The sequence below is a fragment of the Lasioglossum baleicum genome, chromosome 11 (assembly GCF_051020765.1).
Source record: "Lasioglossum baleicum chromosome 11, iyLasBale1, whole genome shotgun sequence".
Classification (NCBI taxonomy): Eukaryota; Metazoa; Arthropoda; class Insecta; order Hymenoptera; family Halictidae; genus Lasioglossum; species Lasioglossum baleicum.
The window spans coordinates 8,722,137-8,750,100 of NC_134939.1; the positions used below are offsets into that span (position 1 = coordinate 8,722,137).

At 37.7% G+C, this 27,964-nt stretch overlaps 1 protein-coding gene across 1 annotated transcript; it reads left to right on the top strand.

Moving 5' to 3' along the window:
• Positions 1 to 499: 499 nt before the first annotated feature.
• Positions 500 to 27,457, top strand: LOC143213411 (uncharacterized). Its single transcript, XM_076433229.1, has 2 exons — positions 500 to 11,276; positions 14,505 to 27,457. Exons 1-2 carry the CDS (start codon positions 11,216 to 11,218, stop codon positions 14,795 to 14,797), a joined length of 354 nt encoding a protein of 117 aa, XP_076289344.1. The 5' UTR covers positions 500 to 11,215; the 3' UTR covers positions 14,798 to 27,457.
• Positions 27,458 to 27,964: the final 507 nt, after the last annotated feature.

Consider the following 27,964-nt stretch of genomic DNA (forward strand, 5'->3'; position numbering starts at 1 on the left):
TACGATTTATTTCACGATTTCAGTGATCAGAACTCTTTTTGTAGTTTGTAATTTCCTAAGAAAGGAAAAAATTTATATTGTATGCCCACAAGTTCTCCAATAACTATATATATAATACATTAAAAAAACCGAAGTAGAATTTCATCTCGGTTTAAAGGAAATTAATAACATACATACAGTGGGGGTGTGCAAAGTATTCGTACACCTTTTAAAAACTAATAACTTTTTTATAATAGTACCAAACGACCTGATTTTTTATAATCAATTAGAAGCATTGGTTTACGAAATGATATGTAAAAAAGATTTTCGAAAAATTGTAATTTACAAGGTTACATGAAAAAATAAAAAAGGCATTTTTTAAAACGTTTTTATTTGGGTCCTTAATGAAAATTTAAAATATATGTTTTGTAGATCTATGTATTTACGTACATAGTAAGTATATATATATATATATATATATATATATATATATATATATATGTACATAGTAAATATACGTCTTGTAAATTATAATTTTTGGAAAATCTTTTCTGCACATCATTTCATAAACCAATACTTCTAATTGATTATAAAGTCAGGTCGTTTGGTACAATTATAAAAAAGTTATTCTGTTTTAAAGGGCGTTCGAATACTTTCGATACCCACTGTATACTATATGTATTTATTAGACTCTGTTCAGAATCTTCATCACGAGTCTGACACGATATTGTAGGGCAAGGGGTTAACAGAATAAACGGTCTTGGTTCTGAGTCAATGTTATCCGCAGCAATTATTTTATTTCATCAATTTACGATGTGAAACGGATTTTATTAAATCCCTTGAAAATCTCGTATAATGTTCAGTTGGTGGACAAATTATTCTCGAGAAAGCATCAAACAATTTCGTGCAGTTATTTCATTCATGACGATATAAAACGAAATTTTGTCAAATCCTTTAGAAATCTTCAAAATTAATGCGATTAACACATAAATGTAAATTAAAAATAAATAATTCAAAAATGGGTATATGGACGCCACTTTTGCCTTGTTGAAAATATATACAGAAATTATTGATCTTTTATCACGAATAAAAAATAGGAGATTGGACATCGCATTGATGTTTACATTTCATTCTTTCTCATTAAATGTTTACACTAATCCCTCGTATGTGCTCTCCACTTACTCCGGTTGACAGAGACGAATTCTCTGGGCAACGACCTAGGATGTGAGTTTTGGATAAACAAGCCGGTCTACAGCTCAAACGGGGTCCCTCTTGAGTAGCTGTATGTCAACGGGGACATCGTGGACATCAGAGATAATCTGATGTCACTTGTACATGCATACACAGCGCGAGAGACGCGTCATGCGTTGCAGCCGACTATTTCCGAGAATATTAATAATAGTAAAACATGTCACTAGACAAAGTTGGAGCGAAGTTTACGGTTCTACGCTTAGAGGCTTAACTCTTTGCATGGCACAGTTCCTAGAATACGAACAGGCGTTTAATTCCTTGACATATTAGGTGTGCGCAGAAGGTTCAGTCTTTTTCCAATGTTTATTTATATGTATACATGACGAAACTGCAGATTTTATGAATCTACGTTACGAGTTATTTAAGAATGTTATTACATTAACATCTTTGTTAATTTGCAAGTAGTTTATCAACGTTCTTACATTTCTGTGATCTTTTTACTGTTTGAGATTAGCGTCTATTTTTGTTATAAATGCATAAAGTCTCTCCTGGGTTCTCCCCACCAAAATTCTGTGGAGTGTAAGGGGAGGATGGGGAGATTATGATCTTCATAGTCGATAGTGGGGGAACCAGTTCACTGGTAGTGGGAATAAGTTGCCCAGGTATACTTATTACCAAAGTTGTGCTAATTCAATTACGCAATTGATTACGCAATTTCAATTATATAGTAATTCAATTACGTCATAACTGAATTACATAATTCAAACCTTTCAATTAATTCAATCACTAAGTATTTTAATCAGATGTGTAATTGAAATACAATATAATTAAAATACAGCTCTCTCAATTACAGCCTGGAACTTTGAAGAAGTGCGATATATTTTTATGTTTTTCTTTCAAATAATTGTTTGCTGTCTGTGCGGCGTAGTTTCCATTCCTCGTCCTCATTCATAAACGTAACGCTATTTCATGTTTATGGTTGAAATTTAAAAAATGTTTAACGCAGAAGTTATTTCTGTTCAGAAATTATAAATTCATAAAAAATAAATTCCTTTGGTTTGAAACCTTCACATGGATTTTTCAATCTCTTCTTACCTATTACTTTATCATTCTTTAATTTTTAATTTTAATTTAATTACAAAGTATTTTATAATTGTACTCCAATTGCAATTACGACTTACATTGTAATTTAATTGAATGAAGATCTGAATTATAAATTACAATATAACTGAATTACAATGTATTCAATTACTTTGTAATTATAATTCTTGGAGTAATTCAATTGTAATTCTGCACAACTCTGGTTATTACAATATAATTAAAATTGTTGAAAGAAGAAACACATTATAATTGAATTTCCATTTCTTATTGACTTAGAACATTTTTATTCGTTCCACTGTGCATCGCGCAATTAACCGGTGCATATTATCACGCATCGCAACTAATCAGAGTGACGCAGGGGAGCGTGATTAGGCGAGAAGCAAACGCTATCGACGTCGTATTTCGACCTTAGCAAGCGAATTTCGACGCCAGGTATTTAGCGACTACTAATTACAGCTTGCTACGGAACGGCAGAAAGGGTTATTGTCGTTTTCGGTAGGAAACGCGTGGGATTTCGCGCGTAATGCCAGTCAGGATTTGCGGGTTACGCGAGTGCGTCGAGAACGCAGTTATCGGATTCTACAGTGTCCCAGCGAAAACCCGGGCGAGGGTACGCGGGAAACGTAAAATGTACACGGAATTGTAAGTAGAACTTCTCGGACTGTTTGTTGAACTCGGAATTGTAAATCTGCCAGGGGTTCCGATAACGAATGCGAACGCGGGACTCGAGAAGAATTGGTATCTCGGGGATATCGATCGTGAATTCCAGAATGGGCTCACCTATTATGAATTCGTTGTGAGGACTATCGACCGTGTCTCCTTTGTAGTGGAATATTATGGTTTTCCATGGTACCAGCCATCGAATTTCCATAACCTCTCGCGAAGTATCGCTCTCGTTCGCATTTCATATTCGAGCCTTTGCCCGGCGCGGCGTTCTATTAACCTTCATCCGTCCCTCATTTTTCTAACATTTTCGTTTCAGGGGACCGAAAAAAGAACGATTTTCTTTGTGCGTATATCGACTGAACATTTCGAAAATATGCTTCTACAATTTTGTAATCGAATTTGGGAAAATAACGAAGTTACAGCTCGTTTAGTGTGACGCAGGATTTAAGGGCGGTTTATTTATCCTATCCTTTAAGTGCTAATTACTCGGATTAGAATTCTGTATAAATTTTCTCGGATACTTTCAGGTATATAGTTTAAGACTAAATAATCTAAATGTTCGAAATAAGTGACAGAAATGTTGTAGTTGAGGGTATTTTCGTCAAAAATCACAATTTAATTTTGCATTCTAAAAATCCCAACAAAGTTCGATTTACCCGAACACATCGCAACAAAAACGTGTTTCCATACCTCGTGAAACATTAATGTCAGCTACTGTCGACTTGACGTGTTAAACGAAGTTTAATAAATAATGCTTTCATTATCGCCGTATCGGAGTCGCGCCAATCCCCCATGAAATATTAAAAACATTCGCTCGTATGAAAGTTTAAAGCCGTTTAAATAATCACAAGGGGTGGCGTGCTCATTGTTGTCTTCGTACATTAGTTGGAAAAGAAAGATGGTTGGGGGTAACACGAGAGCGATTTAGATCAGGCCATTATCTGCGGCGTGATCCGATTCCTGCGAATAACCGGTAAACTATTTCCCAGAAGCTTATCGCTAACCGGCGACAGTATTTTCGCCGTGAACTCCGGCCCGCTGATATATCGTCGGCTCTTTCGTGTTCGTTCCGAAATTTATGACGGATGCCCTAACATTTTCGGGGCCCGTAAATTCCGGTTCCGCGCGCCAAACACGAAGCGTGTGTTTCCTTTTCGAAAGAACAAATTCTACGATTAGTTCTTGAAATTCTGCAACTTAGAAATTCCCGAACTATTTGCACCCTCATCGATTCCTCATTTTCTAAATTTTTAGGCGTATTCTGGCGCGACAGGTCGAAAAAATCGACTTCGTTCTTGCACAATTTATATGTATATACAGCATTCGAAAAATATTCTCCCAAAATTTAATGTGGCAAAGGCAAAATACAATTTTTCTAATTTTTGCAGCCGCTTGAAGATAAACTAACGTTTCGGTAGATCGTAAATTCCAGTTCCGAACAAGAAACGTGTGGTTTCCTTTGGAAAGAACGAAGTCTACGATTAGTTGTGGGAACTCTACAACTCCGGCGAACTTCCCGAACACTTTACACGGTGATAATAATTTCCCCACGACCGAGGGTGCCGTTCGTCTGAACCCCAAGACCAAGAGGGGCGTCTAGGTTCGAGCAACGAATCGCACGGTGCGAATAATGAGCGCGGAGAAAAATTATTCTCCGCCGTGGGCCAACCGGAAAGTATTTCGTGGTCCCTGATTTGGAAATTTAATAACGTCGGCATGATGGAAAGAATAGGAGGAGGAGAGAGAGAAGAGGTTGTGCCCTCGCTTTATCTCCGTTTCCGTTTCATCGCCTTCTTCTCCTAGTCGAATATACTTCGACTGTTCTGTGGATCGTGCGAATCGGTCATTCTAGCGGAAGACTAATAACCGAATTAAAAATTTAATTATAAATCTGTGCCAGTTCGTTTTTTACTCGATGCTGCGTCAGATAGATGCAATTATCTAATTTATTTGCTTGAGATATCTCGATTGTTTTTTAATCCTATAAATATAATATTTTCGGGATGCCATCTCTATAAATAATCGAAAATTTGAAAGAGACCCTTAGGCTCTATTTCAAACATTAAGGTGGAGTGGGGTAAGTGTGCTCTAGTTTTTGCAAAGTTAGACTTTAAACTGATGTATTTTTAGTCTGGTATGTAAAAACATAACGCTCTTGGTATCAAACTCTTGCCACAGATATTCATGCTTCTCATCTTCTAGTAAATTATTGTATAAAAAAAAACTGCGGCGGTAAACAGAAAGTTTAAAGAGCAAATTCGCGTATCTTTGAATTGCATAAAGTATACATTAATTATACATACTGTACTAATATATTTTCTGAGTAAATCTCTTGTAAACATTTTTAATTTTAAATATGAAAATTTTAATTTATCTGAATTTTGATTATTGATTATGACTAAAACATTTGTAAAGATACTCAACAGATATTGCACGTATATACTATGTACAGTTTAAAGACACGTGATTTTGCATTTTTAATTTTGTATCTAGCTCCAACAGTGTGTCCGAGATATTCGAGTAAATAGGTTTTCCACCCCTACCCTTCGGGGTTATTTCCAGCGCTTCACCATGGACGATTGCCGATAAAAAAATGCGCATCAAATATTTTTCAGCGTTCTATCACCGTGCGAAATTTAATCAGAATCGGTGATTGTCACATCTGGATGGTCCCTTGTTAATTAAATTCGTTCCAACGATATTCCAAGCACTGAATGTATTTCACTGATGAAAATGCAAGGAATATACTTGTATTCGTATGTGCTCGTGAAGCGTACAAAAAAATTTGCATAGGAGAGTAGGTGGGAAGTTATCAAATCGTCTGATACGAATAATAATCCGCAACTATTTATTTAAACCCTATATATATATTGAGGAAGAAGGAAAATGGAAAGATTATTTTTAGAGTTCACGTTTATGCTTGGTAAAATACCAGTTCTTTATTACAATATTAATAATTTCATATTAGTAAATTCAATAATAGAAAAATAAAATTGTATTTCGATTTAAATTAAATGGATACCATTCATATTTAGCATACTTTGTTTGAACTTTTTTGACATGTTTGAAGGGGTTAAAGAAAATGTAGAAGTTTAAACAGAATTTTGTAAAAAAGATTTTCACCCGGCGAGAAAGCGATAAATGTGCACGGGAATTCTATGCTAAAAAATAGGAAAAATGCTGCGTTAGAGTGGTGAATCTTGGCGAAATTTCCGCATTTCTAACGGCGGCTTGCAGTTCTTACTTTTGCACGCATCGCGCCGGTTCCTCTGTCGGCGTTACCTCGCGTTCGCTTCCCCCATCGCTTTATCCGGGGACGATACAAATTCTGGGGAACACAGTCGAGTGGTTCGTGTCAATGAAGAGATAAATCTCCTTCGAGCGTAATGTAACCGCGCGCAGCGAGAGGAATTTACGGCAGTGACGGTTCGGAAACGTTGCCGTTTGAAATTTTGATGAGAGCCGGTAGAATCCTGTTACCCCCGGATGGCTATGCTGGTAGAAACTTTTCTGAGCGCCGAGCGAGATTGAAAAGCGAATGTGAGGCGCGAGACGCGAAAAAACGCCCGCAGAAAGAGAAACATGGGAGATGCCTCGCCTTATATTATCGTGTCAGGCTCTCGGCGAAAATATCAAACGAAATTTCGTGAACACGAGTATACCTTCGCTTCTCTAACCAACAGTGTTTGATACTTGTTTAATACTTATTAACCCTCTCAGTTGACGAACAGCCACACAGATTTATGGATTTATAGATTTTTAATAATGTAATCTTTTCTCATATATTATTAGTAGATTTTTATGAAAAATGAAAATGGTTGAATAATTCTAATAAGTTGGAAATTACAGTATCTTTAAATCCCCGGAATATTTTCTCCGTTTATTTACTGTTCATCTAATTTCGTTCCTTTTTATTAATTTTTTAATCATACGTAACCTGGCAATTCCTACAGTTGTTGAAAATTTGAAAGTAAAATAATTAAAATGAGTAATTGTGGCAGTAATCGAGTACAGTATATTTTTATGTATTTCTCAAGAAAAATATATATATATTATATAAATTGCAGGTGTAGAAACAAAGATAAACAAACACCTGTTCAGTTTCGATCAGTGAAAAGCTTTCCCAAGCAGATTTGACAAAACCCGAACATTTCACATTTCTTTCCAAGAAGGCAAATCTACTATACGGACTAAATTCAATAAAAATTGAATAGTGCAAGATGGCGTGAATGCAGCAGGTGAAACAGAACGTGTCGTCCACCAAACTGCCATTGATGTGTTGGAACCCGCAGTCTTTTGTTAACCATTTACATTCGCTCCATTCTGAATTTGATTTTGTTGGTACAGGACTTTCGACACACAATATTCCGCATTCGAACAATCCACTTTCCGTCGCTTGTTGTCATTCCTTTCAACAACTGATCTTTTTTGATTAATTAGTAAGGTACAAAGCAACATCAATTCCATTATCTGCTCGTCACTGAAGTTGCCAGGAATGCGAGCGTCAAAGCCATTTACACATACATACGATCTTATGTAGGCGGTTTGCAATGTTGCCTTTCGATACGTTCAATATCTCTGTATCTCCTGTACCATTGATTCATAGTGCTTGTACAGTTTTATCGGCCATCAGCTGGAGTCTAGCTCGTCTTCGACAACAGAATTTTTCGCGTGGAACTTCGTAAATCAAAATTCACTCGACTAATTTGTCGCAATATGTTTCTTTTCATTTTTGCATAGTGATAAACAATAGTGAATTTAGGAAATATACATTATTTTCTTCTATTTCGAGATTGTGCCAAATTTTCTATCCTTGTTTCGCTTCGCATATGATTTTTACCACGTTTTTATTTTAAATATTAACTTCTCCAGTTTATTTGCTTTATTTATTATTAATTATTTGTGACAGTAAAAGTATTTTCAAGACGTGAGAAAACTAATAAAATTGAGTAATATATTCTTTTCATTATTTGTCAAAAGTACTATTTTTAGATGAGAAAACTATTGGAATAAAATTAAAAAATAGTTTAATTCCTCATAGTCTTTTAACTAAATTCTATTTCTTTATTTTTTTCTGTCTGCGTTACAAAATTGTGGACAAACAGATCAGAATATCATTGAAATCGATGAAGATATTTTATTGTTAGGTGACTCTGTATGTATTTAAAATTGAATTTTATATTCGAATGCAAAACATAAGCTGCTAGAGTTAAATTGAAAGCTCGATTTCACTGCAGCATTTACAAATGAGAAACATTTGTATGTCACATCTTCCTCGACAGCTACATTTCAACGGACATTGACGATTTTCTAAATTTATTTTATGTCATTTTCAACGGAAACGACTCGTTTGTGTTTGTGCAACTAGCTTCCTTTCGAAGTTGCTCCCAGCACATGTAATAACAAAGGCGGGCTCTGTTTATAGAACTGTTCTTTCAGCAGTGTATAGTGACGAACGCATCTCTCTGAAACTAGATCGTAAAAATTCGCTGGCTGCGTCTGGAATAGTGTACCAATATTTGCAGTTTGGAAGCAACGCCGCGGATGCAAAATTCCCTCGAGGCTTTTGTCGAAGTTACTTCCACTTCATGGTCATGGACGCGGACTGCAGTTAATAAAACCTTTCCTCTTGGTTGGGTGACGCGAATTCACTGGTTAAACGCGTATTCGGGAGACCCTTTAAACGGATTAGAACATTTCGACTCTCTTTGTTAGACATTAACGGTAACCGGTGGAGAAATGAGTTCTCTCCACGCAGATTCGTGCGATCAATACCCAATGGATTTTATTGATATTCACTGTGTATGTAAAATACTTTTAAAAATTTTACACAAACGTAATAAATCCAAAGATTCTTACATATTCCTTCGCCTGTGATTCGTGATTTTTCATTAACCAACTTCTTCTTTAATAAATTTTGGATATGGGTCCAGATAAAAAAGTGTATGAGTTAACAGTTAACACGGTTGTTACCAGCGTCACACACACGCGATGACTAGCAAAACGGAAATTTGCTTCTTCCCATAATAATTTAAAAATGAGCTGTAACAAATGCGTTGAAATTCTTGAATTCTTTTAATCTATCCTTTAAATCTATATATTAAATTAATTGTATTGTATATTACAAGAATGAAAATTTATTTCAAAGTAACGTAACATGATTTGTCTAGTAATCACACTAGGGGATTTCCAAAATGGAGGATATCGACGTATCGGGCTCGGAGGCGCGAAACTTTAGCGACGCCGCGCGGCTGGTGTAATAATTCCGGAGAAAAATTAGCGCGGGTGACGTCGACCCGGCCGTTCCGCAGCAACTAATTGCGTCCGGTGAATCGACGCTTTTTGCGGGCTGCCTTGACGAAGGGTAACCGGGCTATTCTTCGGGCTCCCGAAGCGCAGGTTCCCGGCAACGAGTCTACGGAATTACACCATTTTTCTAGCGAATACCCCCGGCGACGAAGTTCCGCGGGTCAAAAGAGGCTAATGCCTGAAGAATGACAACGTTAGTAGCGTTTTCTGCGGCCGCTTTCCACGACGGTGGAAAACGGGGTCGTGCTTTTAACCGCGAAACAGCCATCCGAGGACGATAAACAGATGCTCCGGCAATGGGCTGCTTGTTCTGATGAGTTTGGTAAACAGAGCAGCCCCGGAGACTGTAGCCGGCCACGTGTGTATATCGAGGAAATTCCACTGATGTGTCATCGGCACTATTTAATTGGCAAACGAAGCAAATCCCCTTTGTTAGTTCAGAAGACACGGTCCGGGAAATTACGTCAGCTCTTTGGTTTGCAGATAATTTTACTTTAACGAGACCCATGCGAAGCGCATCAATAGGAAATTAACCGCTTCATCTTTGATGAGGCTGCAGCCTCACTGGATCGTGTTTGTGATGTTCCCGTCACCCGGTGCTTTTGCGGAAGTAGCCGAAAATGCTCGATGATAATAGCGCGTATTAACACGTGCACCGTGTTGCGTAGATTGGTGGCTTTTGCAGTGGTGAATATCAATTATGCAGACGTCGTGCATTATAAATAGACCCAGGATCTTTGTACTAAACGGGGACCATAACCGTTATAACCAAAAAGAAAATAAGTCATACAATAACAAGTATTTCATCGATAAGGAATATAAGTAATCGAAGATTTTTTCTCTTGTTGGTAAATGTTATCGTTGAGATAAATTAATTTCGATCACACTTATAACAGTTATCAATGAGAGAAAACTATTTCGATCGCTCATAACAGTTATCAATAAGAGAAAACTATTTCGATCGCTCATAACAGTTATCAATGAGAGAAATTCATTTCGACCGCTCATAACAGTTATTGATGAAGGAAATTTGTAATAGTTATTATTAAATAGTACAACTTTCAAATAGCAGACAATCAATTATTTCATAAATTTTTTATTCGTAAAATGAATTGCTACAATCAAAATTTAATGTGAGAAACAAAAACAGATTTTGTGTCGTTCTTATGATCTGTTGATGCGTCTTGTTGTACGAAACCTTCTCAATGAATTTCACAGGCTTGCTCCATCCGAGAAAGAGTAGACAACTCAATAATTAAATAAGCAACCAAAATGAATTTTCTCATCAATAATTATTATGAACAAGTGGAAAGAAATTCGATCACCGATAACTGTTATGAGCGATGAAAATAAATTTCTCTCATCGATAACTGTTATGAGCAATCGAAACAGTTTTCCTTCATCGATAACAGTTATCGAGGAGGATCCAATTTGTTGGACACTAATAACTGTTATTTGTAACCAGAAAGTATAAAACTCGATAAATTTTATTCCTTATTTTTTGTGTACATTATCATTTTGAAATTTACAATCCTTATCAAGAAACCAGGTTCATGTATTTTGTTAATTATTAAATTTGTTAATGCTATTCAATGTATAAGACGTTCTTAGCTGGGCATTATAATTTTCTTCTATATATAGAATAACGAATAACTACGAATAACTCGTAGGTAATGTTTTAGAAACTGTAGAGAACAAGTCTAAAAATGATTTGGTGTTAAATTTAAAAAGGAACACACGTATCACAGTACATTGATCGATCACAGAAAGGGCATCGCTATGCCCTGAAACGAGCATTCAGTTACTGAATTTTGCAAGCAACTATGTATCCCGAATTTAGTCACGCGAGAGAAAACAGTGTGACATTCGGATATACACGAGCGAACCTAAAATTCCACGGAGTCTCCAAAATTATTATTCCACGCGACATGTTCTAGAGCCGAGTGAGTGCCGATTTTTGCAGAGAAGTATGCGACAGAAGAACCCTAAACGGAACAGGAACAGACAGTCGCGAGTCAGATGTGGCACAAGTAATCATTCATATTATTTACATTAACTAACCTCTCCAGTATATGTAATTTTTGTGAAAAGTGTCGACAATTTTATATTATTAGTAGACTGCGGATCTTTATGCAAAATCAAAATATTCTGCACCGATTGTGAGAAGTAGTAGTTAAATAAAAATTAATTTTATCCCTTAATAGCTTTTTCATGTTAAAGACAACATAACGACATTTTTCACCCAGTTTCACATTTCACCCAGTCAATTTCTTTATAAATGCATAAAAGTCCGCAGTCTAATTATTAGTAATAATTGACTAATAATATAACTTAACCCCAAAATCTCACAAAATCTCATCGAATCAATTAAATAAGACAACGCTCCTTTGGGCCCGAATTAAAAAAAAAATACAGTTCTCTCATTTCCTTAAGTTATTCCATTTTCTTGAGCTGTTTGATGAGCAAATGTACGCGTCTTAAAAACACGCCCCGGACACGTTTTGAGGGTGGATCATCATAAAATTCTAGCTCTTAAAAATGAGTCGCTGTTCCAGTGGATGAGAAATGTGCAATGAGGTTGTACCAAGGGCAGACAAAGAATTGCGAGGCGCTAAAAATCACGGTAGAAGGAAGTAGAAGGGCGTAGACTCCGGTGGAAGGGTGGCAGGGCAAAGTGGTTCCGTACTTTACGAAATGAAATACACCCACGCCTTTAAGGAGGCAGCCACACCTATGTGTACCATGCGACACTTTTCCACCTAGACCTCGGGGCTTAAATTATCATCACACTTGAAATTAAAGATTGTGTCGAAGGTCTTTTAACCTTAAGAAAAAGTAGAACTCTTCTTCTTTTTTAGAAGTCTTCCTCCTCATCATCTTGAATTTCTTCTTTTAATGAATATTCCATGCAATGCCATGTAATGAGTAGACTCGAGATGTTTATGCAAAATAAAAAGTTTGTGCATCAATTTCAAGACGCAGGAGCTAAATATAAATCTATGATATATTCTTCATTAAGAATTTTAATGTGGTGAAAAGAGAATATATTAATGTTCTTAAAGTCTTTTAATATTTCCGATGTTTTACAATTGCACTCGCTCATTTTTGTTATAAATGCATAAAATCCGGAATCTAGTAATGAGTCTTGAGATTCATGACATAATTATTGTGCAATTTTTATAGGATTTTGTTGGCTCTCATTGAGATGTGTAAATTATTTTACAATTTTTATACAACATTATTTTACGATGTTTTAAATATTGCACAAGCATTATTTAATTTTGTTTGCACATTAATAATAATGTATTCTATAAACATTATATAATATTGTATAAAAAAAGTAATGTAAATTGTATAAACAATGTTTTAATTATTTCACACGCACTATTTAATTTTGTCGACTCTGACCAGGATGTACATTATTATACAATGTTTCGTACAATGTTGTTTGTACTCAATAGTGCATAAAAATTAGAGGGACGTTCAACAAAATTCAAGTTTTCAGTTTTATAATCGAGCATCGTACCACGCGCTATTGAATAAAAATGCTTCAAGTTATTCGCGAAAGAGCGAGCTGACTATCTCCAATACGAACTCGTGACTCCGTAAGAACACTTCTCACTTTTAGAGTATGCTCTTGCGAGTACATATGTACACAACCCCGAAAGTTGGGTACACACATCATCTACATTTTGCGGGCATCAGCGTGTTAGAGCTAGAATCGTTTAACTGCTCTTGCGGGTGGTTTTATGCAGTTAAGTCTATCTAAAAGAGTCAATCATCTGGCCCACTTATCGTCGACATAAGTTCAAAAAATGTGCAATCAACGAAGAACAATTTCGCAAATACTCGTTCGTGATCAATTAACATGTAACACTGGTTTAAGACTGCAGCTTTTATCCTACTAGAAAAATGTTTATAACAAAATTTGGATGACAAAATCTCTAACAGAGTGAAGACACTATTTTTCCTTAACTATTTATATTTGTGCAAAGACCCATAGTCTATTTTTTTTAGTAAACTCTAGAACCAAAAAATTGTAATGTTCGTGTCGAATTGAATATCGAATTAGATATATCATGATGATTAATGATAAGATTTTATTTTTACTATAAATGGCTTTAGTATTCAATGCAATGAGTATTATGACAAAGTGCTTCCCCGTAATGTGATCAATAACAATTGATGATAGGACACTGTTGAATGTGTAATATTGGCCGGACCAATTCGAGCTCCGCAGAAACGTTTTATATGCACCGAAGTCCGTCAGCAATTAATAACAGAATACTAAGCTGTTAATTGGCACAGCCCGGCACGGCGGCGCTAGTATCTAGAATACCTGCTTGCACAAAGGCAGTATTACTTGAATGAAGCTTGTAAATGAAATTAGCAAGTCTCAAAGTCGTTTCAATTGCATTATTTAAACATGCAGAGATTATACAATTTGCCTACACCCGCCGAGTGACACATTGTAAGGGTGTCCCATTGTTTTATAAATATTAAATCGCGTTAGAGAAAGACATACTGGAAACATGGCTTGAATACACGACACTAAACGTTGTTCCTTTACGTGAACAATCTGTAGAAATATTCTAAGTTAGTATATTAGCAAATAGCCCTTGATAATATTCAGATTAGAAATTAATAAAATCTAAGGAGAAGGCAAAATACGTATGCGGAGGTCATGATGATCAAAGGGGAGTCTGCGTTAGGCCAACTTCATCATCATGTTGCATACAAATTTATTTTTATTAATAAGTTATTAATGAACACTGTTCAAACCTGTTTGAGGCTTAGTCAAGAAAGTGACCTTGACAACACATTATTTCACATCACGTTACTTTAAACTAAATTAATTCAATGTATGTTTACGATATTGTCAAGAGTGAACCGTTAGATAATGCTTATTATTTCAACATTATATGGAATTCATTTGTTGTTAATATCCTATATTTATATATCTCGAAACAAGAAATATATGACTTAGATCACTTTCATAATTATGGGCACATATGTGAAGGTCTAGGTGGGTCTAGGCTAGGTCAATCGATTACATAACAACTTTTTAATTAATGTGGTTTAGCCTCTTGATGGTTGCTCAAGAATGTGTCCTTGACAACGTATGTGAACGTTTATAGCGATTCAAGCAATATTTTTCCCTTGTTCAGTTCGTAGATAGCCAAAGTACTTAATCTTTGGCCCAATGACTGCCAGTGTCCAATTAGAACCTAATCGCCGCCATCATCCCCGACTCATAGATCGTTCGTACGTCATATCGAAGAAGGCGAATGCCATTCTGTCGACAGTGGTGGCAGACATCCTCGAGGAGTCATTGCAGGATGCAAGAAACTTGGCGATGAGCGCTGGCAAGAGTAGCGTGACCCCAGAAGAAATGGAAAAGTCGCTGAGGAATCTCTGTCTGCGTTTGAGCACCGTGCCGGCCTACAACAATCGCGTCAGCACCTGGAACAGCTCCGAAGACGAAAACGATCATCATGGCGGCGGTCTGTCCTCGTCTAAGGTTGGTCGAACGGAGAACGACAGTCTGTAGGAACTGGACACGTCCCTCGTCGATAAACCAAATAGGTTGTTTCAGAAGGCTCGCAACGACGCCGCAACAACGCATCGCGCTGTCACAGGGACTGCAATCATAAAATAGTAACCATCTATCGTAATCTACGTTTCATGGGGTAAACGACGTGCTGTGAATTGTCTGTCTCTTTGGTGAATAAATACGTTGTGCCAGTGACCACCGACTTGCAGTCTTTTCTCCTTTCGTTTACGTTTCAGACATTAATTAGGATCCTTCATCAATTTTTTTACCATTTCTACGTTTTTATTATTTTTTCCTTTTCATTTCTAGTGAGACAGAATTAATACACTTTTAGTTGGACTTCTTCTTTATTAACCCTTTGCAGCCGAAGCTATTTCAACTTCATTTCTTTCAACTACTTCTATTTCAAGTTCATTTCACCCAAGGTGTCGTTGAATAAATTGACTGCGGATATTTTATTTAAGGTGCTCAAGGTATAAAATGGCCCTGTACAAATAAAGAAAACAACGTCAAGAAAGGCGATTCGTTGTATTATAAAATATCACGCTCGAATCCATCGATATTAATAGCTAAACTAATTGTAAGCAAACAGCCACGCGGCGAGTAAATCAGAGCTGTGCTCGCGAAAGTCACTGGTTTGCACAAATTTGGTCAGTCGTGTTCATACATGTCACAAGCGTGAACATTGAGAGGTTAAATCCACTTTCACTTGATATGTACAAGCAAACTATAACTGTTTGTACATATCGCAATCTATTAGAAATCATGGTTTTGAGCGCACACTAAACAATCGCGTTTGACATTTATCCGGGAAATATAGAAAACGTTCCCGATACACTGAATTAACACTTAACCTACCCATCAAACGATTAATTTCAGATTTTCTAAAAATCATGATGAAGCATATAAATATAAAGATGCTTTCGTCAAAAATTGAATAAATTTCTTGACTGAAGCACAAGTTGTGATAAAAATGACACATCTACATAAATTGAATCTTTTCATTTTTATAATGAAACGCGCGTGTTCGTGCTTTTAACTCTCGATAGATTCAGTGTTAAATAATTGAATACTCGTGTCTACGGATTTTTGAACACCGCAATCAACGGAACAACAATCGGCTCTCTAAACATTGCGGATTACGTAGTTCCGGAGCGATAAAAAAATCCAATCAATCAGTGCGCGTGAATATTATTCAGAAATTAATTGGATACATGGCAATCCATACATTTCCCCTGATTGATCGTGTGCACTGTTGAAAAGAGCGAGCATGACGAAGCTGTTCGTTGCGATGTTTGTTCGCCGGGTCTCCTATGAATTATATGAGAATATTGCAGATACGGATCACAGAACGGTAACGATCGCGAAACTGTTTCTGTTGAGCGAAAAAGTCGCGGGGAAAGGGCCAGACATCGATAATCAATCGGAAAATAATTTCGGATAGTGAAATGGATCGGCCGATAAATCTTTAAAACTCGCGATTAAGCAGATATGTCGCGCTACAGAAACGAATGTTCACAATTTTCGGAATTCCGTCTATGTATACACTGGCGAAATATATTACGTTTCTATATATATGTGCATATATATATTGAAATGTCGGAGTAAAATTTCGATCGTTTTATCTGATTTCGCTGCCTTGTACCGCGGCCTCTCTCTATCTCTATGTATAACGCGAACGCTGAAACGCAGGCGTCGCTTGTTCGAAAAAAAAACATTGATTCCGGCGAAAATATTTACTGGCCTCGTATTTTTCATAGTGACCCTGCTCTCTCTCTGGCCGGGTGAATATTTTTTCTCGAGTAATGATTCGATGTTTCCAAAAATTCCTACAAAAGTGAACTAACAAAATTCTTATTATCACGTTCTTATAATATTAACTCTTTCGCTTTCTTGTCTGTCTGTTCGGTACAAATTTTCCAATTAATTTTAAAGTAAGTTCCCGATGAGCTAGAGACTTGAAAGTATAATTTTATGTTTGCTCCATTTTTTAAAACGCTATTCTCATTTAAAGAGTGTACCATCAATTATGAGACAGTATATTAATTTATGATAGACGTTTCACAGAGACGTCATTCTAAGGCAAGGGGTTAATCAACCGCGATCGGTAGTTTCACTGTTAATCGACAAGTCCATAAATTCACCATGTTAATTTCGTGGACCGGTATAATTATGAACGACCCTTAAGAGGTGTGTGTACACTTCAGCGCGACAAACGCGACAATTGTCTGTTCGATATCGCCAGGAAAGGAAGAGGAACCTCGAGCATATCGGAACCGGCGCGTCACTTCTTGCGGTTCTCACGAGAATCTCCGTGCGAGCCGTTGCATTATGCACTAGGCATAAGGACCACATTACGGGACATCCTTTCCCCGAGTCCGACACTCCTCGCGACGGCTGCGACGAATTATCCGGCTAAATTCTATCACCGGTATCCCCACGGAGATTATTTCCACGGAATATCGAGGATCGGTTTTACCGCTCTGTCTCTTGCTCTTGGCTCTCTCTTCCCTTTCTATTCCTCTTGCTCTTTCAGCCCCCCCGTAGTTGCTCATTCTACGGTTGGTCGCGTCGCGACGCCCTCGATCCTCCCGCAACGCTCTCTCGCAGACCGGCAAGAAGTTTTTTAGAATCCCGCCGGGAAATTAAAAGTCCGACGACTCACAGAGCCGATGACAACCTCCTCATCCTCCTATACCACCCACCCGCCCTTCGTTAATGTAAAGTTAAGCTACTGGAATATTTCATTAACAATGGAACTTGCACGAGATCGAAGTAGGACGCCGAAAGAAATGCCGCGCCGCCGCCTATTGGTTCCCAGCTCTTTGATAGCCGACAGCCAAATAGGCCCCGGATAATTAATTGGTGCCGATCAATTATTTATGACTATAGAACTCCCGTAGAAGTATCGGTGGCTGCTCCTCGGTGAGTAATTGATAAGTTCGGGTCGACCGGTTTTCAGTTTTCTTTCGGAGCCTTTCCGCTTTGCTCAATCTTTGCTGGTCTCTTTGGGTTCTATTCCGTTCGATTGTGACAGAATTAGCACAGTTAATAAATGTGTTAGGTTGCTACATATGAAATGGCTGATTTTTCATAGTGACATTGAATGAACATATTTTTCCTAAATGAAAGGACCATTAAATGAACCTATTCTGCCAACGAACTACAAGTTTCTTGATAATGCTAATAATAATTTCTATCCTACGAAAAATGTTATTTCAATGAATAATTTTATCTAAAGTAAATCTTGAAACAATGTCTTATTTATATAAAAATGTTTCAGTCACCATTTCCAGTACTCTTTATTTGAAATGTTCGCAGCTCTGTTTTTAATGAAACTTTCTTTCGTTTATAAAATTCTGATATTTATACAATAGAAAGCGTGCAAAATCGATACTACGGAAACTTTTAATTCCGATGGAAACTGATAAAGCTTCAGTAAATTATTTTGGACGTTCTTTGTCGTTCAAAATTCTGTCAAAAACGACGTCTAAAAAGACTGTTTTTATTTTGCATGATGATCCGCAGTCGTGTAATAATATTCTTAAAATCTTCGATAGTATCTACATTCATCTGACAATTTCTTAAGATATTATGCCACAGCAGTGCAATTTCCTTTGAATCGTTAATACAGATTTAACGGACAGAAAAATGGTGTTATCAATCTGCGGTTAATTCGACTTTTTCCGCATAAAATGCGAAACGCCGGTGGTCGCAAATATGTAACGAACGTGTTAAATCGGATCCTGGTGGCTGAAACAAAAACGAGGTTCGGTATCGTGCGAGTTCATGGCGAGTTTCTTGTAACAAGATCTTCCGTTCCATGGAAAGTTCACGCGGAAAACTACCTCCGGAGGTTCTACCTTGAAACTAGTGGAACTCCGGGTACACTATCCCTTCTAATTCCCGAATTAAGATCGATGCTCTGCTTTTTTTCTCTCTTTTTCTCCTCTTCCTCGATTAAAGTGGCGAAAGGCGGCGTTAAATAATTTAGGAATCCTATCGATCTGAAGGAGCGTTCTTGAAACTGCACAAGAATAAAGGTAAAGTAAATATACTAAACTTTGTTTTTATTTATTTTTCAAGTTGCATCAACCTCACAAGGGTCATTCACAATGGCAAGTACAGGGTCATACACGAGTGGTCGTTTGTTAGATTTGATTAATTAATTTTGTATGTTCCAAGAAATTGATTAAGTTATACTTTGCCAAAAGACACTCAATTTTTTTATTAATAAAAAACGGGAAGTCTACGAACACGATGATCATAATTTAAATATCGACAATTCTTTTGAGAAGAATTGACTGAAATTGAGGACAACAGTTACCCTCTCTCTACCAGTACCGAATGAGTCACGTGACCTTGTGACACAAGCACGACAGAGAGGGAACGCGTCACGTGACGGGGCCGACGCGGAAGCGTCGTAGAAGGGCAAGGTAAAGTAAAGACACAAATCTGATGACTCTGCCCAAGGATTGAGTTCCTCCAATCGTCATATCCCTTAGCCAGAGGCGTCCAAACAATCCTCCATTAAGAGCATAGAAGAGATTGTCCTTAAAATCCGTCCCCTTCGTTTTCTGACCAGAAGATTTCCACTTACGTGGTCGCAGATCCTCTAAGTCTCGGTCAGTCGAATCCTCGACGGTTCTCGAAAATTGTTGTAGCCGTGATGAAAAGAAAACGACGACGAACGCCGGTGTGGAAAACTGTGAAAATACCGTGAAGGGGGCACCGGGAGGTAAGAAACGACCGCGACCTGACGAAGAAACGACACGCGAGAAAACGAGAGAGAGAGAGAGAGAGAGTGAGTCAGTGAGAAGACGAAGAAAGAGGAACGTAGAAACGAGAACGACAGTGGTCCACGGTTACCACGAACTACACAATAGTTGGCCGTCTAACAATGGAGCGACTCCGGGCTGCGGGCGAGCAGACGGAATGAGTTTTTCTCCGTTTGGTGCCGAGAAGACTATTTTAGTTCCTATTCTTTCGCCTCACGACACGCACTTCTCTCTCTGTTTCAGCCGGCCCCCTTTTCGCGCGGCTCTTTCTTCGTCTCGGAGGCGTCTCATTGAGGGCTTCTCTCGCCGAACCGAGCGGAGCAGAGCGGAGCGGCACGGAGCGCTGCGGAGCCGAGAGCCCTGCGTGCTGCCTCCATAAAATTATTATTTTACGAAGCTTCGGGAAGGCGGGGCTCGACCCGAAACTCATTTTCGAGGAGACGCGCGCGTGAAACTGAAATTAATTTGTTTTCGGTCCCCTCGCTCGGCGACGTACCTGCTCTCCCACTCCCTGTCTCTCTTTCTCTGTCCTGGCGAATTTGAAGAATTTCGGGAACGCGATGTCGAGGACGCTAGCCAGCGATAGAGACGGGGCGATAGCAATAAACGTCGATCTCTGAGGCTTGCTGCTAACTGCAACGCTATGCTGTGCGACTGAAGCACACCGGCCCGTTTCTATGAAATACAGTCAGTCTTTGAATTGATGGCGCACTTTCAATCGGAATAACTTTTTTATAAACGACCAAACGATTTCAATTTCTCTGCCACGCTAGATGGATTCCCGGACGATAGGTAATGAAACTTTTGGAAAAATTGCTTGTTCTGTCACTTCAGTCTGAATTATGAAAAAAGATATACATAGTGGGTGTAAGAAGTATTCGTACGCCCTTCAATATAGAATAACTTCTTTATAATTGTACCAATCGACCTGATTTTTTTATAATCAATTAGAAACATAGGTTTACGAAATTATATGCAAAAAAGATTTTCCAAAAATTATAATTTACAAGGTTACATGCAAGAATAAAAAAGGAATTTTTTAAAACTTTTTTGTTTGGGCCCTCAAAGAAATTGTAAAATATATGTTTTGTAGATCCATAGCAGTTACACACACTTTGAAAATTTCATCGAAATCGTTTAACATACATACGAGCTATAAGCGGTTAAAAATGGTAAAAATCGTAGTTTTACATGACTTCTGATCAGTTTCTACTTAAAATCCACCGTCTACTTAATTAATCTACTTAAAAAATCCGTTTTATTTCTCTCTACAAAACATATATTCTAAATTTTCATTAAGGGCCCAAATAAACAAGTTTTAGAAAATGCCTTTTTTATTCTTGCATGTAAATTATAATTTTTGGAAAATCTTTTTTGCATATCATTTCGTAAACCAATGCTTTCTAATTGATTATAAAAAATCAGGTCGTTTGGTACAATTATAAAAATGTTTTTCTATTCTTAAGGGCGTACGAATACTTTTTATGCCCACTGTACATACAAAAGAGAGAGGTAAACAATAGGCTGAATATCGTGGAAAATTGTAATTTTCACCATGGTCAACATTTTCACTAGACTGTGAATTTTATGCATTTATAAAAAGAAATTAATAGGTCCAATACAAAATTAAAAGGACATCGAAGAATCTAAAGATACTGTTACACTATTTTCGACTTTTTAAAATGATCGAAAGAGAAAATACATTGTTATTAGCCTGCGGTTTCTTTTTGTTGCCATTTTATTTCACTTCGAATAAAAAGCGTAGCCAATCTGAGACCACACAGAATCTAGCTGGGGACCGAAAAGATCATAGTTTTTCATGCGGTATCATTTTCTGGCCGCATTCATCATGTTCTTGACGTGGACAGACTTCCTAGGGGAAACAAGAAAACAGTCATCCATCTCTAGCGTTTGATAAATATGTGTGGCGGTTTCACTGTTTAATTAGGATCTGATCAAGTTAGTGTAATTATTTCCGAGAAAGCCGAGGGGGCGTGGTTGCAGGGTTTCACATAATCCTCAGGTATGAAAGGGTTCCCGGCATGGCCGGTGAGAGACTGAAATTAATTTGTTTTCAGTTAATTTCGACTCTCTCTCTAGGCGGACCACCTTGATTGCGTCGAAGATTGTTTAGTCTGACGCGTTTCTATTCATCGCTCTGCCCAAATCGTCGTCCCAACGTTTATTAATTATAATATCATTAATTGATACAATTTTAAAAATCATGTTTCACAGCTTTCATTTCAATTATTCTTTGAAGAAAACAATATCGATATTTGAATTCCTGCAAATTCGTGTAAAAAAGGTCTTCCAAATTTTCGTACAAACACACCCAGATGTATTGTTGTTTTTCGCTCAATAAAATACACATTGTGCTACACAACAAACTATGATAACAATTGAATTGTTCATCGTTTGTTCGCAGCACACAAATATCTTTGCATCGCATGTAAACTCAATTTCTTTTTCACTACCAGTTACCATGCATAAATAATTTTACACGAATCGAAATATTTCACAGTTAAATATTTTTAATAGCTACAGAAAATTTCGAGGCTTATTTTCTGCTAACAATTTTTCGGAGCTGCGTTTCGAGAACTACTAAAATGGAGAGGGCACTTGTAACAGGGGAATTTATTTTTCGGCATGAATCGGTCTTTACACGAAAAAAATCTACGGCGCTATGGATCTAGCTTTTTATTTCAGGAAATAAAAATCGTTTGTTCGACGCTGGAAGAAGGGCCGGGCGTAACAGTTAACGGCGTGGCGCGGGGGGTGAAAAAAAGGAAAAAGCAAAATAAAATAAAATCAGTTTTACAGGTGAACGGATCGATGGGCGGTCATCTATTTCCGATCGCCGATTTAAATCGTGACACTGCAAGGGTAGCGCCAATAAACGAGCTTTGCTTTGCGATAGTGGAACGTGCTAAGAACGGCCCACTTCGCCGAATCACGTTTCGTTCATGGCTCACGTGCGCAACTCATAGTTCCCATCGCGATCACCGAAGCACCCACGCGCACGGATATCTTTCCTCGGCTGAAAAGTATGACTCCCAACTTCCCCTAACGCCGCAACCTTTGCCGCATCTCCAGGTATTTTTCGAAATTTTCATATCTAGGAAATTGTCCCTGTACGAGCAGTATAAAAGTCGCGTTGTTTCGTAATGGGCAGTGAACTGCAACAATACTCCCATTTAATTATTAGTAGGGATCAAAAATAACGGTTACTCTAAAATTTTCTACGGTACATTAATAAAAAGTTGATTATTTTTGAAATTTAAGATAATGTACACAAAATATAAAGATCAAAAATCGAAGAACGAAATGATTAAAAAATATCGATTTTTATACTTTTTGGTTACAAATAACAGTTATTAGTGTTCAAAAAATTGGATCTTCCTCGATAACTGTTATCGATGAAGAAAAACTGTTTCGATTAGATTTTGTTTGTCACATTAAATTTTGAATGTAGCAATTAATTTTACGAATAAAAAATTTATGAAATAATTGATTGTCTACCAGTTGAAAGTTGAACCATTTAATAATAACTATTACAAATTTCCTTCATCAATAACTGTTATGGACGATCGGATTAAATTCCTCTTATTGATAACTATTATAAGTGATCCAAATGAATTTCTCTCAACAATAACATTTACCAACAAGAGAAAAAATTTTCCGGTTACTTATAATCCTTATTTGTAACCAATACGATTTTAGTCGATGAAATACTTGTTATTCTATGACTTTTTTTTAGTTATAACAGTTATGGTCTCTGATTCAGATTTTTATGCTAGATAAAAAGTTTCAATTGCAGGGAACAGGAATTATTTTTCGCGCGCGCGTTCACACAGGAGTTATATTTAAATTATTTCAAAATATGACATAAAATTCTGGAAACAGAAATTTGTTTCTTATTTGTTTCTAATTGAATATATACACACTGAATACATTTTTATCCGAATAAAAACAGATTAAATATTCATTCGATAGTGACGAATAAAATTTTATCAACAAAAATTTTCCCAACACCGTGTTCACTGTCACCGTCCCATTTCCGCGATACTTGGTGGCTTTTCCGCGAAACAATGGCCGCGGGCGATCGCGTGGTTGCCGCGGGCTTCGAAATTCGCGGGATCCGTCTTCCCCGCTTTGAAACGGAGGCGCAGCGATTTCTCGTGGCACGTCACAGGATAATGCTTTTAGCTACGGCCGGTAAACTCTTTATTTCCGCGTGATATACGAGCGGATCCCACTGTTCTCTGTGCGGATTAAACGAGGTGGATCGGCGGCCGGCGTCGTCAATGGACTTCGTTTCGAGGGTCCTTTCATTATCCCCGGGAACACGGGCCCGGGTTAGAAGGGAGCTGTTCGCTGTGGCCACCGAAGAGAAGGAGGGGATAGGTGACAGCGGATAAAGAAAGAGTCATGGACGGGAGCGGGGAGAGGGGACACCTGACGAAGAAACTGGCGGAAAGAGATGGCTGCTAGAAGGAGGAAGGTTGGGAGACCTAGGGGGATGGGACAGACATTAGAAGAAACAAAAGGGATATTTTTGCCACGACGAAATGGAGAGAGAAGTTCTACCCTTCCCTTTTATAACTACCCAGGACCACCTTTATGCCCGCGGTCCCCCGAAAGGATTAATGTCGAACGGCATGCTGCCAAAAATGGGGGCGGCTGACCCGCGCGATAGCTGCGACTTTAAAACCGATAAACCTGCGAATTCGGGTCAGTGTACTACCGTCCGGAATGGTCACGCGTGCGGGATACGAATCGTTGTTTACACATAAACGCTAATCCGGCTGTCTCGTATTGCCGGCCATAACTTCCGGGACGGCGATTTTTTCCCCCGTGTCCCACCCCCATCGAATATCCTCGCGCCGAAGAGACAGATCAAGGCTCGGATGAAAGGATTAGGAGATTGATTCGATCAAACGGTTACTATTTTGACGTGGAAAAGCCCCGTCTGGCTTTCGTCGGCTGAACGCGTTCCTGCGATCGTTCTTCCGGAGGTGGGATTAAACGGATATCCCATTTGCTGTACCGGTTTTTACGGTTTTCTGTTTTTCTTTTGGTGGACGTCTGGATCGGTGGAAATATGGTTTAAGTGCAGAGATGGGTGTGCAGGATCGAGCATTTACATTGAACCATTTCGCGTCTTTGTCGATTATGGAAAGAAAGTACTTATTGCGAGCTATTAATTATGAACACATTTGTTCTTGACACATTTGTTAATGAAATTGATAATTTTTGTCTACGTCCAACTCATTATATATATATAACTAGTATAATATATTAAACGTATTGGCAGAATTTCGGATTCGAATTAACGAAATACATTCACATGTAACTTTAATTTTAATTTTGCAAAAAAATCCGCAGTTTAATCATGATTACAAAAAGAAATGGCGGCTATTTAATAAAAATGAGAGTTCATTTTAAATGGACAACTTTCAAAATGTAATGACATACAAAGTTTATATTTACTAATTAACTGAACACATTGTGAATTATGGAAGATGATGTTGCTGCACAATACGATTAATATTTCGTGTTTCATTATTACATTTACATTCTGTATCATTAAAATTCCTACACGAGCAAGTGATTCATTTAACTTGTAATGATCTGTTTTACACTGATTTGCGTTAATTATAAACTGAAAGCCCTTTATGTGCGTACCACGGCTTGAATTATCGATTTGTTGAATGGCCGCAAAATTCAGGGTAAATACGATTTTATTTTTTCAATTCAAAGTAAGCTCATAATGATTCTCAGTGTACCGTAGTGATGAAATGAGATATGCAATGTTATGGTAGACACTGTATCCGCGAAGTAGAAAAATATTTGTTGCTATTATAATTATAATACCTTAACAGTCTTATTACTTTCGTTATAACAAGCTGTGTTTACGGTTTCAGCCAAAACTCTTCCTAAATTACACATGTAACGTAAAACAATTTTAAAAAATGTATGGTAGACTCTGTTTTTGAACCAGATTTAAAAATTCATTTTTATCATGGGTAAACTAAATTTTGCTAGTTTTTGTACCATGCAGAAGAATTAAGGAAGTATAATTACTCTACTCAATTTGACCTTATCCATTCCGATTTTACTAACTAAGTACTATGGTGTTGTTGAATTTTTAGGGGTTGCAACTCGACAGTCAACGTAATAATTTCACCCTACAAATTCCTTAAATTTTCACAGCAAAGTGAATTCGTCCAATCCTTAACTTTTTAAGCTGTAAAATGGCGGCGATTACACGCGAAAAGATGGGTCGAAAACGCACAATTAAATTTCCACGTAATACGTTTCGTTTCCGCGGGAATTGAATTTATACTTCTCCTACAGCACGTGTGCGCCGAAGTGGTGGCGGCGGCGACGGCTGCAAGTTCATCCAATGAAGGAAGAAGGTACATGTTTCATCCGCCGAAAAAATGCAGAAATTACATTCACCTTTTGTGAAGACTTCATCTCGCCGTGTTTCGTGCAATTAAAAATATAATGTAGAAATTCAGTGTAATTCGTGGAACGAAATGAAAGTGCGAAACCTTATACACGAAGCTATAGTGATAAGAAGTTATGCTCGTCACGCAAGCCGTGCGAACCAACGGAGGAGGAGAGCTTTGTTCCGAACCCGAAACCAATCGTCAGATATCTATTTCGTAATCTCCGTTTATCTTGAAATCCGGAAAGCAACGTAGCTCGAGCAAAATTGAAAAATTCTACCGTGGAGTACGAGACCGCAGGAAAATTTTCGACCAAAACATAGAGAAACGTCGATGTTTACGCTCCTGTTATCCCTCACCCTATTTCCTCCGGCTGGTGTATCATACTAAAGAGAAAACCGACAAAAGAATTTTTGATAAAGAAAACGGGGTAAGTCTAGAAATCACCCGTGGCGAAAATTTTTGATGAATCGCCGACGTTGTTCCGTAAGCGAAAATATTGAATACTGATTGCTTCCGATTTCTGTTCCGCAGAATTTCGTTCGAGTATTTCTGACTTGTTTCCTTTGTTAAAGTATTTTTCTCCCCGATGGAAAAATCTTTCCCTACAGTCCACTGTAGTTATTCCTGAAATATCAGGGAAGTTCGGTAGTGGAAAACGAATATCTCCCTTATTTGTTTCTGGAATCATATGTGGACTACGTTCCTGAAAAATATAGGTAAAGCTGGGATCAAAGTGCTGCATGAACCTCGCTTTCATAGGGTCACGTTTCCCCATGGTCGACTCAACTTATTTTGCTTCCCTACGGTAGCAAGAAAAAATGGGGAAGGGACCTGTGCTTCAACTTAAAAAATTTATTTAACTCTTACCTTTGGTGGACGCCGGAAACCCTGCAATTTCAGCCTGGAAACACGGCGTATAGGTGGAGTTACAACATTGACGGAGACTTTCGATTGAAATAATTTTTCTCTTGATGAACCGAAACCATTTTTTTTTATAGTTTGCAGTTTTGGAGGATATTATTACCCACAGAAGTTGTTTGACAAGCTCGCAGCAGTATACGAGAGGCAAAATAAAAACTGTAGGTTGAAAAATAGATGAAAAGTAATTAATTTAAGTAGTTGTCAAAGTGTCAACTCTTCGACAGCGCTGTCAGGTGCTGTCCTGACCCAGAATATTAAAATTGTCATCCAACTACTCAATCTCTGGCGATTCAATCGAGTGGAGTGTTACATTAAAAAATAATACAGGGTGTCTGAGCTGAAGGAGGCCACCTAAATATAATATCTCCTTTATTTTTAATGGCACAACAAAATATTTATGGCATAATTTAAATGGTATCGAAGGAGGAATATCATAGAAGAACAATTACCTTGTCCGGTTATTTTTTCATTGTTTTTTCAAGGTCATCGTTATTTTTTATCGGGAAAAGTAATTTTTTTTATTCCATCTTATAGCGGCTGAAAAAATACACTTGAATAAAACACTTTCCGATAAAAAAATAACGATGACCTTGAAGAAACTACGAAAAAATAACCGGACAAAAGAAATTGTTCTTCTATCCACCTTCGATTTAAATTATGCCATAAATATTTGTTGTGCCATTAAAAATAAAGGAGATATTTAGGTGGCCTCCTTCAGCTGAGACACCCTGTATAAAAATGGTCATAATTAAAATAGTGAATGGTCTTAAACATTGTCAATAATCGTGACGGTGAACACAGAGAGACGGACGACGACTGACTCGAGAAACAAAATGTCCGTTCACTCGGTTAGCAACAAAACGTCTGATCCACAAAGTGTGAACCTCGTTGCCTAGAAACGTTCAGAGTCGGAACGTTCTCCGTGAAGCATCCCAAAAGCACAGTCACGTTCGCTGGGGGACCGTTCAACACTTACGTCCCGGTTGTCAGCGATTTTTGCGACGACT

What these genes read in the sequence shown, in the direction of transcription:
- LOC143213411 (XM_076433229.1), top strand. Translation starts at nt 11,216, where the DNA reads ATGCGACAGAAGAACCCTAAACGGAACAGGAACAGACAGTCGCGAGTC. An exon ending in GCGAGTCAGATGTGGCACAA is followed by an intron (nt 11,277 to 14,504) that starts GTAATCATTCAT and finishes CCCGACTCATAG; the next exon opens with ATCGTTCGTACGTCATATCG.